At 40.7% G+C, this 19299-nt stretch overlaps 1 protein-coding gene across 1 annotated transcript in view; it reads left to right on the forward strand.

Moving 5' to 3' along the window:
• The window catches only part of DCC (DCC netrin 1 receptor), a 945550-nt gene that overhangs the window by 815415 nt on the left and 110836 nt on the right, over positions 1 to 19299 (forward strand). Inside the window, exons 16-18 of the mRNA XM_008166035.4 lie at positions 5052 to 5147; positions 8879 to 9117; positions 15065 to 15203. Coding sequence (XP_008164257.2) covers positions 5052 to 5147; positions 8879 to 9117; positions 15065 to 15203 — 474 coding nt within the window. The remainder of the gene's footprint in view (positions 1 to 5051; positions 5148 to 8878; positions 9118 to 15064; positions 15204 to 19299) is intronic.

The raw sequence follows: 19299 nt of genomic DNA on the forward strand, positions 1-19299 counted from the left end.
AGTAGAGCTTTCCTCGGCTGGAGGGGAACTCCCTCCTGTGCAGCTGGGACTTGCACCTCCACCCCAACTCTTGGTTTAGAAGAGGTGGAAGATGGGAGAGGAGTTGTAAGTTGTTGTAGTGAAGCAGAACTCAGTATAGCAATCCTTCACGAGTGAGGGGGTCTAAGGACATTATGTCATGGGGCACAGCTTCAAATTTCCCTCAAGCAGCTCCTAAGTATCATCTGGGCAGCCCCCCTCAACTCATTACTTTTGCAGTTCAGATGCCTTGTTAGAATCCTATTTCTTGTTAGACAGTCATACGGCAGCCACGACCAAGATGGCTTTGTTATAGCTGCGTCTGGTCTGGAGATTACCTGCCCTTTCTGCAGACATCACTACAATCCTCCAGGCCTTTGTCTTCCCAAGAGTAGAACATTGTAACAAGTGCTACACAGGACTACATCTTAAACCAACTTGGTACAAGAAGCTAGAGAAGGCGGTGACAGTCTACTTGTTAAGCAGGCTATCTTGTCAAGAGCACATTACACCAATACTCCTCAGGCAGAGTTCAAGGTTGTGGGTTTGATGTGTAAAGTTCATAATGACTTGTGAATTGCCTATCTGATAGACCCCCATTCTCCCGGTGCCTTACTGCCACAGTTGGGATTGGTGCAGTTACTGGAGTTAGAACTCCCTTGGTACAGGAGAGAAGGAGTTGTTGGCAGGGTATTCATTGTGGGGCTCTTCACTTGTAATTCACCTATATTATTATTTATTCGTTGTATTACATTAATATCTTCTAATCCACAAAGAGCTTATGACCCTGTTTCTGACAAGATACAACAAAAGAGAGACATATAGTTGGAAGGTAACAGTAAAATGCATCTCACATAACAGTAAAGTGGACACAGTTTTCAGGGTAAGGAGAGACTCCATCTTTAGTCTGAAATATCCCAAAGGTATTGAGTTTAAGGGCACTCTTCAAAGCACATGTATGGGGTAAGGATTTGAGAAAAGTTGACATGTTGGGTAGGAGGGGACATTGGGAGTAGATTTGAATTGGGAGATTAGGGTTTCGTGGGAACTGAGGTGGGGAAAAATTGGTTTTGGCTTCTTGTACGATGGTGCTGTTTTGACACTGGTGTTTTTGACTTGATTGGATTGTATTTTTAATTGTCAAAGGTGCCAGCTCTAATTTTAAATGTTTATATTTTAAAACCAAACTAAATGCAGAAATAAAAAACTCAGCTCCAGAGTGGCCCATAAGTAATACAGTGGGTGCAATTTAAAAGGCAACATTTAGCCATACAACAGTATTTGACTTCACAGCAGCGTCTCCTAGATTCAGACTAGGATGTAGCTCTGATATTGAGCTCAAATACCACAGCATTAGGGTCTAATAATAAGAGTTTCTGCTATAAACTGCTTGAAAGTGAAAGAGGAATAAAGAGACCCTGGTGTTTTGGTCAGTCACAGGATGACTATGAGCCACCATTATAATGTGTCTGTAACAAAAAATCAAATGTGATCCTAGGATGTTTGCCATGTTTTGTAGCTGTGTTGGTCCCAGGGTATTAGAGAGACAAGGTGAGTGAGGTAATATCTTTTATTGGAGTGACTTCTGTGGATGAGAGAGACAAGTTTTTGAGCTACATGGAGCTTTTGAGCTAACTTCTTCAGCTCAGACAATGTTTTAATTTTCATTGCAGGTCAGAACTAAAGAGCTCTGAGTAGCTTAAAAGCTTGTCTCTTTCACCAACAGAAGTTGGTCCAATAAAAGAAATTACCTCACCCACCTTGTCATCCTAGGGTTTATCAGGCAAGTTATTTCCAGTAGAGATAAATTAATACGTCAAAAGAGGCACTGGTAAGACTTCATTTGGAAGACATTTCTGGTCACCCTATGACCAAGAAAGATACATTCAAACTGGAATAGTTCCCGAGAAGAGTTACTAGGATGAACAGGGGAATGCAGATCCTATTTTATGAATAGAGATTAAACGACTTAGGCTTGTTTAGCATAGCAAAATGAAGGCTAAGAAAGGATATGACTGATGGCTGCATCTGGGCGTAAACTCAAAAGAGAGGATGAAGACCTATTATTAATGTTATTTTTTATTTTTTTTTATATTTTTAAATGAGACCTAGTTTATTACTTATTGCCCTAGTTAGCAACAGACTTCACTGAAACACCTGAACTTTTCTTGTTTGTTACTTAAAGCCATAAATCTTCCCTTCACACCCAAATTTCAAACCAAGTTCTCTTGAAACGTGATCCATGTTTGCTAATGAGACCTAGGAGCGGCGCCAGGGTTTTTGGTGCCCTAGGCGGGGGTCCTTCCGCGCTCCTGGTCATCGTTGGCAATTCTGCGGCGGGGGGGTCCTTCCGCGCTCCCAGTCTTCGGGCACTTCGGCGGCGGGTCCCGGAGCGAGTGAAGGACCTGCTGCAGAATTGCTGCCGAAGACCCGGAGCATGGAAGGAGCCCCCTGCCACCAAATTGCCGCCGAGGCCAGCAAAATGCCCCCCCCCCAAATCATGGCGCCCTAGGCGACTGCCTAGGTCCCCTAAGTGGAAGCGCCGGCCCTGATGAGACCCTCACCCAAATTAGTTGTGTGTGTGTGTGTGTGTGTGTGTGTGTGAGAATAATGGATGGTGGATAATCATTCAGAGCTCGATGGACAGTTGTAAGGAAGAATGCGTTTGATGAATATAGCCTCTGTGGATTTTCTGTGAACAGATCACATTTTTCTGCAAAGAATTTGTTTGAAATTGTTTTCCAAATAATTCCTAGGAATAATTTTTGTTCAGAAGATTATTTGTGAGCAATTTCAAGTAGTCAATATTGGAAGTTCAAGATGTGTTTTGATTAGATATGTAGATCACATGATATGTTTCTTTTCAGAGAATAACTTGTAGAATCGTACTGTAAAAGTTGCAGAATACCAGGCAATTTTTTTTTATTATAACAACTACTATATCTTCATAGAGAACCTAAAGATTAACAAAGTCAGGTACCCCTAAAGATTAGAAATCTAAGATAATAAGCTAGTGCATCGCGGAAATCACGATTTTTTATATTATGTCTCCATGAATATTAAATAATTTCATCATGACGAATTATATTACGTTGAATACCAATTGAAGCAATAACCATGGAACACTTAGTGTAGAGCATTATTAATGGATAATGCTCCAGTCGTTCATTAGCCAGTTTTAAAAATTTAGCTCTTTTTGGAAATGAACAGGGCATCTACCTGAATATTAAACAAATAGTCACAGTTTCTGCTCAACATAATATTAATTACAAAATTCAGGGGTACTAGCAACACTATACAATACATTGTTAATTATTGTTATTTCATTCAGTATTTAGTATAATAACATTTATCATTCCTAACTCATTTAATATTAATATGGATAAAGTATGTAATTCCACAGCAATTCCTTTGTAACATAACATTAATTCATGTCTTCTCACTTAAAGCATTTGTTTCTGCGAAATAAAGAATCTCAAGAAAGTGGTTCCCTATGTTTGGTCCATATGTGAGCATGCAGCATTCTTGGTTAAAATTTACATCAATACAATAACAACCAACTTCCCTACTGAAGAAAACATGGCCCTCAAGCTATAACATGGGAACATGCAGGAGAATGTTTTATTTTCTTCTGAAAACAGTAGCAAAAAGCATTACGAAACTGACCTACTCTGTTTACTTTCTTTTCTTTCGGGGATATATTTAGAATATTCCTATTGCAATCTATGACACATAACGGTATCCAAGAATATTCATGTTGCCAAAAGTTAATTCTTGTATGTCAGTATTTCTGTCCTCCACATCCCACACATTTACAGCATAGCCAGAATAGCTGGATAGCTTTGGATGTAAATTATAAATAAATGGAGATATCCTATCTCCTAGAACTGGAAGGGACCTTGAAAGGTCATCAAGTCCAGCCCCTCTGCCCTCACTAGCAGGACCAAGTACTGATTTTGCCCCAGATCCCTAAGTGGCCCCCTCAAGGATTGAACTCACAACACTGGGTTTAGCAGGCCAATGCTCAAACCACTGAGCTAGCCCTCCCCCCATGTATATCCCTGGATGATTAGTGGTCTTCATTAGTACAACAGTTAGTAAATTATAAATCTCTAACTGCACACCAGAGTGATATACAATGCCTGAGCTTCAAGTCAGGATGCCAGCATTATTCATATAGCTCAAGGCTTAATAAATTCTCAATATTAGTAAGATCAACAGTAGTAAAATAGCTATTACCAATGTATTTTCTGTCACAATGGAGTTAAGGAGTGAGATATACTCCTCATCAGCAAGATAGCAATTATAATGGTTTGTGAGTTGTTCGAATTTTGGTTCAGAACAAAATCTCCAGCAAAAAGGTGGGGGGGGGAGGAGGGAGAGGGCATTTCAAATGCACTGACATGCAAAAAACAAATCAGATATATAGTTAGTGATCTTAAAATCTTGGCCTCAAATCCTTCCCCAGATACCCAGCCTGAGTACCTGGGTGGTGAGCTGGGGACCTCATCAGGGATTGGGGAAAAGGAATGTTTCCAATTATTGAAATGGAATGGCAACCATAGCATCTGTCCTGACAACTTTCCTTCCATATAGGGGTCAGTGGATCCAATTCCTGATGTACCGCTAAATCCATGCTGCACAGTGACATGAAGCAAGACCCCATACAACATGCAGGGGGAGTATGATCTCCTGAATGAATCTCCATGCAGAGTTGTGCGTCAGTAGTTACTTCTTATAGAAGAAAAGGCTAAGCTTGCAGTCCTTACTCAGGCAAAACATTCATTGACTTAAATGGGAACTTTGATTAAAGACTGAGAAAGGACTATAAGGTTGGCCCTAAATTAGAAGCCTGAATGGAATGAAAGCAAAAACGTGACAGCTTTCTAAGCAGCTCTACTAGCCGTTGGCTTAGTTTGCACAAGCGTTCACTTAACATATTTTATTTATTTTTCATGAAAATGCTAATCCAGTCTGATTCAGAGCATTGATTTTAACAATGTGTGTTTTGCCTTGTTTGTTTTTGCCTGCAGAGCCAAGTTCCCATTATGTAATTTCTTTAAAAGCCTTTAACAACGTGGGTGAAGGAGTCCCTCTCTATGAAAGTGCCACCACTAGATCGTTGACAGGTGAGTTGGAAATGTTGATTCTTATTTTGTTCCATATCAGTTATCATTAGGCTTACGTACATATTAGGCAAACTGTTTTGGGAAGCCAATAAAGAAAAAGCTCGTCAACATCCAAGTTTCTGCTAAAATAAATCAGATTATTTTTTCCACCCCATTTTAAATGGTTGAACTACATGGCTATAAGATAATGAATTAATTACACTTTCCTGAAATATATTTTACAGCAGTAAATTTTCATTAGCTGATATAAAATAATGTAATGCTTGCACATCCGTTAGTAGTTTGATTGAGTTGGCTTGGGAGCAGCATGAATCCCAGAGCAATTTGAATATCTGAAGATCAGGTTAAAATTGTGGCTGCTGTCACAGATCAAGCACAGAATTTAATTATTTTCTGTATCTCTTATTATTTTTGCTAAGTTGAAATTAATTAATTAAAGCCAAGAACAGTCACAGACATAGATAGGGTCAGATAGCCAGGTCTCAGATAAAATGAAGGAAAGTATTGCAAACAATTAATGACGATATAAACTCACACAAAACAGAATACCCAGTATTAATCAGGCTACTCACTTACCATGCAACATTTTTTTTCATAGATGTATTCTTGGCACAAAAAACAGGGTTCCACTAAGTTTAGGGTTCCGTTGGTCAAATCAGACCTTTGTGCATGTATAGGTTTTTGGGATGAGTGGGTGAGACTGCAGAGAGCTGATAACAAAAAGAATAAATACAAAAACAAAAATGATTTTCCTCTGGAGTAACACCATCATTTGGTAGTTTTTCCTTGTGTTTCACCCACCATGTTAAGAACTTCCTCAAAGGAAGGAAGCTTATGTCACTGAGAGCAAAAGGACCATTAACAGACAGACTGACTAGGGTGAACCATTAAGGATAATTAAATCAAATGGCAGCACTCTGGCTCCAAATGGAAAACCGTCCATTGTCCATATGTGTTTGTGAAGTATTCCCCTAAGAAATCTTGGAAAGTCCCAAAGGTGGGGAGAAACATTCAGTGTAAAAGCAAAGGCAACTGTGAGAAACCATATCCAGATGTAATACATAGCAGTGAGCATGTGGCTTCAACATTGTTAATATTACTTCTGATGTGGTATCTACAAGGGTCAGTTCTTCCTGCTAGGCACATGAGATTATGTATGTGTCTTTTGAAATCTTTATTTGATGAACTTGGTTCAAAATCCATGTTTTGTTTTGTTTTTTTGTTTTTGTTTTTACCGTTTGTCCCGTGTCAATGCTAGATCAAGAATTATCTATGTGTAGCCTGTGGGGAATTTTTTTTTATGTATGTATGTATGTATGTATGTATGTGACCTCTCAGAAATGAAATGTTATCCTGATGTGAAAAAGGTATGTCAAGCTTGGGTTCTACTTTGGTGACTTGACCAAGGACTCTATACAAGTACTGTATGCCACTTTGCAGTTTCTCTTTTACTTCTAAGAGTAGCTCTAACAAGGAGCTTCCTATCTAATCTCTTACCCTTCTGGATGTGGCTTCTGAAGTGAGTCAGTACCATTGGGTTATTCATGGAAGAGCATTTCAAAAACTACGTTCGGCAAAGTGAGAAACATTTTAGTTGAACTCCCTGAGTGGTTGTTGAACTGACTTGCCCTGAGTGAAAAAGAAAATTTAACTATTGTATTTATTTCAGTGCATAAGAATTGTATATATAGAAACAGATATAGAATTTTGTGTGTGTATAACATATAATCTCAAATGATGTGACAAGCAAAATAAGAATTAAAGGAAGCAGAAATTTTTTTTATCAAAGGTATGCAATATCTAAATGACAGATGTCCGAACATGAACAGCAGCAAATAACTCTATTTTGAAAAGCGGAGGAAGTGTTTAGGGACCTATTTTCAGACACCAAAGGATTATAGAAATTCCACTGTTTCTCAGCTAAGTGATGGCATGTTTCAAGAACTGAATTATCTTGATTGATTGAATCTAATCATTTATTTTGCTAGACCTAGTCTTTCTTCATAATCCTCTGTACAACAGACCTTCAGAATTCAGTATGTCACTATGGGGAAAGAAGAAAGATGCAGTGTTTTATTTGCCAAAATACCAAATGTATATTGCCTTACAGCATTAACTGTGTAAGCAAAAAAGAAGCAAAAATGAAAAGTGTTCATTATGTCACAGCTTGTAGACAAATCTCCTTGAAAATTTCAGTTTAGAACTGGGAATTGAAATCTTAAGAGTAGCAATATTCTTTGTGAATAGGCAAAGAAGTTTCAACCCAACCTGCTATGCAGAATGTCCAAATTCATTTTGGATCTGTAGGTGAACAACCAGATTGCTCTATTTCTCCAAGCATCAATGTTCAAGCTTCTAAAGAAGCTGATGATGAATGAAGCAGCAACAACAACAGCATTAAAGGGTTCATCTAGTTGCTCATCATAAATTTTAAACATGCTTTTCTCCTGTATTTTTTATTCCAAAGTCTGTGGCCTCCTGAAGTCCTAAATAATTAATTACAAAATTACAAAAAAAAAATGTGATCAAAGAGTGTCAGCAGTTTGAAATACATATAGAGCTGACAAACTGAAGTAATATCAATCGGGAAATGTCAGATTAATTTGTGCTTTGATTAATTACATAGTCTGTTATTTTGCAAAAAATATGGTTGTGTGTACTGTGTCATAATTACTGCAGCCTGAAATTTTTGGTTGGTAAAATCATAATCTTGTTTTTAAATTGCAAATATATATAGGTAACATTTTAATATAATGACACTGCTCTGACCACATGCAATTCAATTCTTCTATCACGTTGTTGTAAGTCAGGGTTAATTCTGTTGAAGTCAATTCAATTACAATGAAGTGAGAAGAGAATCAGGCCCATGATGTTCTAGATAGCATTGGCTAACTGCCAAGTATGGCTTTCCAATATGGAACTGCATTTTTGGAAATGGAAGCAAACTTTTTTGTGTAATAAAACCTACCAGAGATTGCCTCTGTGTGTTGTGCTAACTTCACCTACCACTGCATACCATTATGTTCAGTCTATTGATCTGTCTGAAGGCAGCATGATCACCAAATGCATAAAAGAAGTGTGCTTATGTCTCGAGGAAACATGCTCAGAGATGAAAATAACAATCCACATATCCATACCTGGATGCACACATTTATCATGCTGGCATTATTAAATCAACAAATGTGGACCTCCATCTTAGCATTACAATTATGTTCTCTTTTGCCTGACAAATATTTAAGCAGATGTAGAAGTGCTCCTTTGAATAGCATTAAAAGAACAAAAGAAGCTGCAGAGAGAGAGAGAGAAAAGCATAGGTAACTCCTACACACATCAGAGTGTCTTTTAAAATGACACTATTTTGTGCATGTTTTTAATAATGTATCTTTTATGTATTTCAATTTTTTCTATCGCAAAGTAAATCATTTTAAAGAGAAACAATGCATTTCAACTTCATTTTGGAGCCAAGAAAAGAAAGCACACCTGGAAGTACTTGAACAAGCCATGCAAAATAATATTAATTGCTAGTTAGCTTTATTTACAGTAATGTAAGTGAAATATTATATATATATATTAAATTTTTCAATTAATGCCTCTCTTTCTGTTCTTCTCCTGTTCCCCTCTCATCATTTAACCCATTGTGATGTGTATCCACTGGTGATTGTTTTGTTTTGTTTTTGTTTTAACTGCTATTCATTTTTTTTTGAATGCTCATTTGCTGGTTTTTGACCCAGATCCCATTGATCCATTAGAAGTTGATTTTTATCCTTTGCTTGATGATTTCCCTACCTCAGTCCCAGATATCTCCACCCCCATGCTCCCACCAGTAGGTGTCCAGGCTGTTGCACTTACCCATGATGCAGTGAGAGTCAGCTGGGCAGACAACTCTGTCCCAAAGAATCAAAAGACTACTGAGGTTCGCTTTTACACTGTCCGTTGGAGAACCAGCTATTCTACAAGTGCTAAATACAAGGTGAAGTTATAAAGGGATATGAATTGATGATCTGCGATTTCTTGTGTTCATATTTTATTTGACAATAAGCTGAATCTACCTATTCTGTACTTCACTCAGGAAAAACTCCCAGTATAGTCAATGGGAGAGTTGTCCTGAATAGCAAGCATCTAATAGGGTCACAAATATATATAGTTTGGAGTTTTTTTAAAAGAGTATTTATTAGCCTGAAAATGCCACACTAAAAATCTAATTGTTGAAGATTCTGATCTTTAATTTTACATATCATATGTAAGTTAGAAAGTCATTGATTGGACAGCATAATGCCCAAGAATGAAACTGGGATGCCAATTTCAAATCAACCACACCATTGGAAATCCCTACTTTATTATATTAGCAACAAACACTCAAAAAGCACCAGGTGAACAGAAAACTTCTCAATTTGGAAGTAGCCTGTAATATTCTACTGCCTGTAAATGAAAGATGTTTTCAAACACTAATGCCAACAAAACAATATAAAAATATATCTGGGATAGGAGAGAAAATAATAATAATAATTAATACTAAATAATGCTTGGCAGTTGTACAGAACAGAAAGTGACAATCACTAACGTGAAAAAATAAACTCTATCAATTTACATACTATGGTCAATTCATATACTGTCAAATATCAGAGGGGTAGCCGTGTTAGTCTGGATCTGGAAGTGGGTATTCACCCACGAAAGCTCATGCTCCAATACGTCTATTATTCTATAAGGTGCCACAGGACTCTTTGCAATTCATATACTGCATCTTATAATATCCAAATCACTCCTGGTGAACATGCTTCACTATTCCTGCCGTGCCATGTCATAATTACTGGTTAACTTTTCTGCCTATATGGGGCTATATTCTTGATCAACATGCAATTGTTCCCAATAGTTGCACATATACACTGCAAATATGTTCACCAGTAAGTGACTGGTCACACCCCAGACATAACTCTAGAACAGATTGTTCCTATTATGATCACAGGGCCATTAGTGAGTAAATGAAATTGTGCTTAGAAACATGTGGATTTAGGGATGGATTTTAAAAAAATATTTATGGAATTAGGGACCTAGGTGCATTTGAAAATCCCACTAGAGAATTATCTCCATCTTTCGGCCCCTAAATACCTTTCAAAATCTGGTTCTTGTTCTTAGACTGAGCTGTATCACCGTGTCAGTGGATTTTGAAAGGAGACAAAATAATGGTGGAAACTTCTTTTTTCTCACTCCCCCTACTGGACATGATTTTTCTAGTAGTGACCATAACACATCTGCCAGAATTTCATTCAGTGGTCCTAATTTTCCTGTTGCTTACACTAGTTTTGCACTGGTGTAACCACTGCTTTTGATTTACACTAGTGTAAGAGAGAGGAGAATCAGGCCAGTTGTCTTTTAGCTGTAGATGCTGATGATCGTAAATGTCTTAAGAGTTACTAGTTAAAGGTGCTTAACTATATAACAGAACATCTTGAACATCTTTTCAAGTGTATCATAGAATGAGTGGTGTCACAATTACTATCATAGCTATCTCAACCACAGATAGCCCTGTTCTGGGCCACAGTGTTAAGCCCTAAGATCACCAAATTCTCATATGCTTATGTAGCATACACCAAGGGCTTGTTGGCAGTGTAGTAAGCTCCAGTGTAGAAGAATTAAGACTTCTGAAATAGTGTCGTTTTGTATTTTGATGTAATTATACCCATTGAGAGATTTATTCCCATTCTCAGTAAAATGTGGAATATAGTAGAACAAGCCATAGTTTTATTAATTTAGTTTCTATAGTAAGAGCAAGGATCCAAAGAGCACAACATTATTTATTGGGACCTTTAGACAATTATGAAATTGCCCACGTTGTCACTGTATGTTCATCACGTGCAGGCCCAGTGGAAAATTGCAGGTGCCAAAAAAATATATAAAGGTAGTGTCATGTCAGTACAGACAGGTGACCAGACTTATGTAAAATGAGTTTAACAGGTTAACTATGTTTGCCTGAGACATCCCACCCTGTCATCGCCCTGTTCCTTGCTGGGAAACTGTTAAAATGGATAAATGGAACTCATTGAAGAAACTAACTTATTACGGCACATAGATATAGGAAGGAACCCTAGGAATGGTCAAGGCTGGAAACAAAGGCTTAGGTCTAGATAAAGTAACTATATGGGCAACCAAGCCTGATGGAAAAACTTAAGGTGGGATGATCATATAGGGTTATTTTTAATGAACCGGACAACAAAAGAGCTGACTCATGTTGATTCCAGCTGGAAGGAGAAGTATGGAAATTAGAGTTGATCTGGAACTCAAGACCGTCTCCAAATCTGCTTTTTTTCCATTTTTATTGGGGGATGAAGAGTCTGGGCTTTTTGTTTGTTGGTTGGTTTGGTTTATTTTTTTAGTTTAGTCAATCTGTAGCTGAAATGTTGTGAACTAGTTGTCACAGTTTCCAAGTAACTGCATCTGTATCCCCTCCTCCATGGTCCACTTTAGAGTGACCACTCAGGCCTAAGGTCTCCAGTGTTCACCTGTCTCTGGGCAGGGACCATTGTCCCAGTCCCTTCTCCCTGGAGGATTTAAGGCTCCACAACTCCCTGCCTTACACTCTGATACCCCAGAAAGCCACTCTGCCTCAGAGAGAAAGCCACTCTGTTGATTTTTCTCTGAGGGCTATGAACAGTGTATTGCTAACAGTTACACGTTACCACACAGCTCTCTCTAGGCAAGCACATTTATTCTTACAGTAAAAGCATTAAGAGAAAACATACAAAAACCAATAAGTTCCTATCTGCATGCGAAAAGCGTAGCAGAAGTCACCCATCAATCTTCTGAGGCCCTAGCAGGGCCAAAGTCTTTCCAACCTGCAAGGGTTGGGGCCCTTGGACAGAAAGTCCTGACCATTAGCTGGATCAGAATGAGTCAATTTAAACACAGCTTTTTTAATGCCAAAAGCCATGTATTTGTCTCTTAGTCTCTGGAAAATCCAGATTGAATCTCCCCAGGGAGTGGTACCTCTCTGGATGAGTTTACATTGTGAGTGATTCACCTTAATAATTCCCCCTCCTCTCAACCCCCCCTGCTATTTTAGTTCTTGAAACAACTCCGGTAACACTCCCCTGTGGAGTAGAACACGGTCAGACATACAATCCCTGGCCCACAGGGATTGTATGTATACAATGTTAATACAATGTTTCCCCCAAAGATGCTGCATACAGTTGCAATATCTCTCACACTAGTCTGTTCCTTTGTTATTCCCAGGTCAGCCAGAAGCAGCAATCTCGCAACTTTACTTTTAATAAAAAAAGTCACAATGAATGTATGTTCACTCAAAGCCTATTTTGTCCAGAATATGTTCAACCCCAGCCTGTTTTCCAAACTTTTTGGGCAGGTCTACACTACAGCTTAAGTCAATATAACTTATGTTACTCAGGGATGTGAAAAAGACTCTCCCCTCCCCACCCCGAGTGACACAAGTTTTGCGCTGTCCACACTGGCGCCATGTTGGCGGGAGATGCTCTACTGCTGACATAGCTTCTGCTTCTCGCCAAGGTGGAGTAATTATGCCAGTGGGAGAGCACTCTCCCATCGGCATAGCGTGTCTTCACCAGATGCACCACTGGGGCGCAGCTGTGCCAGTGTACTGCTGTGGTGGAGACCTGTCCTTTGTTTTATTCCTGTCCTTTCATCCTGAGCACGTGAAATATCTGAGCAAGTTTGAAAAAAATAAAGTTTAATTTCTATAGTGCTCTTCTTCCTCTTCCTCTTTTTCTTTACTATTTGGGGTCGGTGGCTTTTATAGCCTTTTTCCGGAACTCATGATAGTATGCCTGGCTGTCATGCAAATTGGTCTCCATAAGGTCAGCTTATATCTAGTCCAAATACTGAATCTTTGGCCTCTCCCTTAGTCATCTTCCATCAACGATCATTGCAAGGGCCATCCTACCAATATAACTCTGATTTCTACAGTGCTGTCTGTAAGATTTAGCTTCCTTCAGTCATGCTGTATAGTACCTTATTCCACAAATAGTCCCACTTAAGTCAGTGACCTACTTATGGTGAACAGTATGTCCCACCACAGTGAAATCTGTCCCATAGTTAAAAACCTCATGCTAATAGTCAAATTTTGCCACTTTTACTCCATGAGTTGACACCTTGATTTCACTTGGATTACTCACAGAGTGGGGGACTACTCAATGGGTGAAATCCTAGTCTCAAAGAAGTCAACTGCAAATCTCTCATTCTCTTGCATAGGGCTAGGATTTCTCCCAATGAGTATAAAGATGACGGAATTTGGCTCTGAATACAGAAGCTTCTTTGTTTAACTGCTGTGCAAAGCTTCAGTGTGAATGCTTGTGGAGTAGCAAAGCAAAGTCGTATTCTGCACTGTCTTGGAAGCTAATTGTAACATATTAAAAGATATAACTTGCATCTTTAGGGCTGATGATTACTGTCAACACGAGGGTGACATTATTGGTGAATACCAGAGAGCTGCATAGTTCCAAACACATCCTACCAAACAGTGAAAAAGGTTCCATTCTGATGACGAAAGTCAGAAGTTTTGCATAATTGGGCATAAATTTCACTCACCCTCTCCAGTGGCTCAGGCATCATTTGGTCGATTTTAGGCCATCAGATATATCACACAAGTTAAAGATTTACGGCTCAGTTAAATTAGCGGAGATCGCATGTTACACTGGATGTGGCATGCGCTCAAGTCTCATTGCTGTGAGTGGACACGGAAGATGCTCAGCACCTCACTGGAAGTGCCTAACTCTTCAGAAATTGGGCCCAATATGATGGGGTTCCATAATGCTCTGAAAATACAGATTTGGTTTCATTCAGTTTTCACCAGTTTTATCCTGCAATTTTCCTCTGGCTCTACTCATGTGATAAAAATGTGCTGTGTCTCTTAAGTCATTCCTTAGAACAGGCTGAGATCAGGTAAATCTACATTATAAAAATGTAATATACACATCAATATTAGTTTATATACCTGTTCTCAACATACTGTAGTGAACCAGATAAATAAATAAAGCATATTTAAAATATAATTCACAACAAAATGCATATTCAAACAAGCAAAAATGCAAGATTTAACAGTTCTAGTTTTTATAAGAAATTAAATACATATTCATCCAAGAAACTTAGAAAGACCAGAGCACCTTAGTTAGAACCATTCTAGTCAGAAAATATGTATTTGTAAACTTCCATTAGAGACCACTAAATGTTTTTTGGGGGGGGGTGGGGACAGGGGGTGATATAATATGAAAGGGACACAAATTTTAAGTCAAAAATTCTTTTAAATGCAACATTAAGATTGTGACACAGAGCAAAGCAGCCCAATAATGTGAGTCTTTAACTTATGTAAAAATTTGTGCATAAGGGCACAAATGGAGGACACAGTGTCAGCTTCCATTTTATTCTCCTTGCATTTGAAAGATTTGTATCACAAATTCCTTTGTGTGGAAAAACAGGTTGTGGGGAGGAGCATCTCCATAACTGTCTAAATTATAAAAAGCAAGTTTACTATCTTATTTATAGCACACCTCTACCTTGATATAACACTGTCCTCAGGAGCCAAAAAGTCTTACCGTGTTATAGGTGAAACTGCGTTATATCGAACTTGCTTTGATCCACCGGAGTGCGCAGCCCCGCCCCCCCGGAGCACTGCTTTACCGCGTTATATCCGAATTCATGTTATATCAGGTCACGTTATATCAGGGTAGAGGTGTACTAATAATAGTTCCACTCAAATACATGCTACAGTGTCAAGGCTATGTCTGTCCTCAGAAAAGTATGCTTACAAAAGGAATTTACTGTATTATGCTCTTCCATTATCTCTGTTATATGGAGAAAGTGTGTATAGAAGTTAGTTTTCTAGGATTGCATTTTTCAAGTTTTACTTGCTTAAACATATATTTGTTTTCCTCTTTTCCCCCCTTTTGTAGTCAGCAGATACAACAGCTTTGAGCCATAGTGTAATAGGCCTTAAGCCAAACACTATGTATGAATTCTCTGTCATGGTAACAAAAGGTCGAAGGTCAAGCACGTGGAGCATGACTGCACATGCCACAACATATGAAGCAGGTATGTCTAGATATTTTGATAGCTTTAAAAAGTGATTTTGTTTCAAGATGCCCATATTAGTAAAAGATATTTAGTAATCTGGAATTGACTAAATATATTGAAATTACTGAACTACTGCTGATATAGTTGGTATCATTGTCAACTTTCATGCCAGCAAAACAAATCAACAGTGTATATTAAAAGCTAAATTTCTTTTCTTCACTTTTTTCTATACGCAACGAAACAGCAGACATTTAATTCTCCTCTAAAGTTACTCAAAGCTAAGATGTTGGAATTTAGTAAATGCAATGTTTCTAATAATATGGATCATAAATATAGTGAGCTTCAAAGATCTTTTTCATTAATGATGTGACCTAGTTGGTATTCAGTTTTCAAAGAAAACTGAAATCAGATGAAAACAATGATGGAAATAGTCTTCTATGACTAGGATGGCAGCTTTGTTAGTCTCTCTCATTTATTAATTTATAAAAGGCTACTTGTACTGGCTCAAGTGTGCGTGATTCTGTCCTAGCCCTCTAGTGCCTCTGGGAATGGATCAAGTACTGATACCAGCTAATAGAGGTTCTTTTTGGCTGAAGAGGTGAAGATGCTTTTGAAGCCAAAGGCCCACAGTTCTATTCACTATACTGTATATGTGCAGTTCTGCGGGCTCTGGAGGTGTCTTTGTGTGGACATTACATAGATTGATTAAAGATCTTGAATTGGAGTTACAGCAGCTGGTACAGCTACAAAATTAAACAAAAAATGTACAACTAAGTTGAGCAGGCTCTTCAAATTGCATGTTATTTACAGATACAAACTTTCTACCTGTAGAACTTCTCGTCTCATGTAAGAGGTTCCCTGCCTGGATGGATGAGGCTCCTTGGATGACACCAGGGTTTAAATTCAGCCAGAACCCACCAGAATGGAGCTCTATTAAATATTTTCAAACCTGTGGGAGCCCCGGGGCTTAGGGCTTCAGCCCCATGAGAAGCACCGGGGCTGGAGGCTTAAGTCCCAACATGCGCCGTGGGGATTGAAGCCCCAGTGCCCCCCTTATCCCCTGAAGGACAAAAGCCTACAGTCCCGAGCCCAGAATGGGAATGAGAATTTAAGCCCTGGATGAACTCCCATTATCTTCACCTCTTTCTGTATTCAGGCCCCTACTAGTCACCATTATTCTTCCTCTATTATTAGAATTATTATTATATCGTTGAATAGATATTAGGCATAGTGATAGACCCAGGCCAGTTGGGTACAGCAGAATAGCAGAAGGCAGATATACTGGCCACTGGATTAACAGTTTTCTGTTCCCTGACTGACCAGAGTAGGGGCTGCTCCAGGCTAATGAGAACACCTAACTCCAATTAACCTGCAAAGAGTCAGGTGAGGCCATTAAGCTAATGTGACCACCTGACTCTAATTAAGGCCCTGCTGATACTATAAAAAGGGCTCACTGCAGTCAGGCAGAGGAGAGCCAGAGGAGAGGAAGTGCGGCTGAAGGACTGGTTAATGAAGACACCCTCAAGTTATTGATAAGGGAGCCCTAAGGTAAGGGAGAAGCAGGAGAGCTGTGGGGAAGTGGCCCAGGGAAATGTAGCAACTCTAGCAGTGAAAGGTTGGCTGCCAACAGCTACTACTATTAGGGTCCCTGGGCCGGAACCCGGAGTAGAGGGTGGGCCCGGGTTCCCCCCAACCCACCACTATAGGAACACCTCCTGGGAGGGGAAGTCAGGCCCCTGTCAGGACAGGAGGCTAAACTGTTCTAAAACAAGCCCTAGGGACAACAGAGACTGTGGGAATTCTCTCACCAACCTCCTTGCTGGCTTATGATGAAAAGGGCTCAGTAGACTGTAACCCCGCGCCTAGAGAGAGAAGGGCTGTGTGGAGGGTCACAGAGAGCCACTGAGGCTAGCATATACCGCCTAGAAGCACAGAACCCACGGGGACAAGGTCAGAGCTCTGCCACAACTGGTGTCAGGGGTAGGACCGTGATTGTTCACAGCGTGGCGGAACAAAGAGGTTTTTACTAAAAAAAAAAAAAAAAAAAAGTGCACTGGGGTTTTTGGTTTTGGGTTTTTGTTTGTACCACCATGGAGGAGGTAGTGAGAGCACTGGTGGAAGCCACAGCAGCCCAGTAGGAGGCAACCCGGGCTCAGACGATGGGGCAACAGGAGTCCATGAGGTTACAGCAGGAAACCAACCAATTATTAATGAGCCAGGCGACCCAAGATCGAGCCCTCCTGCGCGAGGTTGTGGATCAACTGAAGATCCTCACTACCCAGGCCCAGGGGTCCAATGGGACGCGAACCCTGAGGGCCACCTGTTGTCTGCCAAAGATGACGGCAGACGATGATATAGAGACGTGTCTCCTCTCATTTGAAAGGACTGCTCAGCGTGAGGCGTGGCCCCGGGAGCAGTGGGCCAGCATTCTCACCCCTTTTTTGTACAGAGAGGCCCAGAAGGCCTACTTTGATCTGCCCACTGAGGATGCCGCTGACTATTCCCGGCTGAGGGCAGAGATCCTAGCACGATCTGGGGTGATGGTAGCAGTACAGGCCCAGAGGTTCCAGGAGTGGAAATACAGGGAGAACAAACCTCCAAGGTCCCAACTATTTGGACCTCATACACCTCGCTCGGAAGTGGTTACGGCCCGAGGCATGCAGCCCAGAGGAGATTTTAGAGACTTTGGTCATAGACCATTACATGCGGGGACTGCCACCAGATCTCCGCAAATGGGTATGCCAGAATGATCCATCTACCTACAATGAAATGATCACATTGGTGGAAAGACGGATGACAGCCAGGGAATTAACCCAACTACCCAAGGAAGGCCCCTCACGAATCAAACACTCAACCCCGACCACAGCAGGTCGGGCGGCCAAACCCCCAGGAAGTCCTAGGTGAAAGAAGAGGGAGGTCGAAAACCAGTCAGGAACCCAGAAGGAAGAGGAAGGCCTAAGTGGGGAGAACCCTGGGACTAAACTCCCTAACCCACGTGATAGGGGAGTGACTAGAAGCAATTATAGGTGTTATGGATGAGGGGAGTTGGGGCACATAGCTGCCGAGTGCCCCAATGTCATAGAGCCAATGCAGTGTAACCTGGGGAACGGGGCAGACCTATGTAGCCTACTCAATATTGTAGGGGTCGCAGTCACCCCACATGAATATACAAGGCAGGTAAAGTTGAATGGGGTAGAAACCATGACACTCGTAGACTCGGGGAGTTCTATCACCCTAATTTTGGGTAAATTAGTGAAGCGCAGCCAGTTCATGCAGGCCAAGTGTACGGGGGTAACCTGTGTCCATGGGACTGTTAGCTACTACCCCATCATACCAGTAAAAATTGAAATTCAGGGAAATGTCACCGGTGTGAAAGCTGGGGTAGTCCCAAACCTCCCATACCCTGTGCTCATAGGTAGAAATTTCCCTGGGTTTGGAAACTTGCTTCCACCGGAGGAATTGGAGGGAGAGGAGCTCCCCGAACTTCAGGAGGCTTCCGCAGTAGAATGTCACCTCCCATTTTTCGCGGAAAAGTCCCAGGAGCTATTCCCTGTCCCGGGGAAAGGCAGGAAGACCAAAAGAGAAAGAAGGGCGGCCAAGGCCTTGGGTACCCGAATCCTGATACAAGGACAGAGGGTCACCTGTGTAGGCAGACATACACGGGCAACTGAAGGGGAGGGCCCAGAGACAGAGGAGGGGTCAAAGACCACTTCCAACCCCAACCTCACGGAGCCAGCCAAGAGGGCAGAGACAGATCCCTCAGAGTTCGGGCTGTTAAGCCCAGAGAGAGAGACTTTTGGACGGGACCAGGTGGAAGACCCAAGGTACGAGAATGCCAGGAAGGAAGTGGCTGAGATAGATGGGGTACCCATAGAGGGAAAGGCCTGAGGGCCAGGGCCTTATTTTGTAATCAAGAGGAATCTCCTATATTGGGTCGTGCAAATGCAGGAGCAAGAGGTACACCAGCTCCTAGTCCCCCGGAAACACCAGAAGGCAATATTAAGCCTCGCTCACAGTCACCTTTTTGGAGGGCACTTGGGAGAGGAGAAAACCCAGGCGCGAATCTTACGCAGGTTCTTCTGTCCGGGGGTACATGAAGACATCCGGCGGTACT

The sequence above is a fragment of the Chrysemys picta genome, chromosome 6 (genome assembly GCF_011386835.1).
Source record: "Chrysemys picta bellii isolate R12L10 chromosome 6, ASM1138683v2, whole genome shotgun sequence".
NCBI classification, from domain to species: Eukaryota; Metazoa; Chordata; order Testudines; family Emydidae; genus Chrysemys; species Chrysemys picta.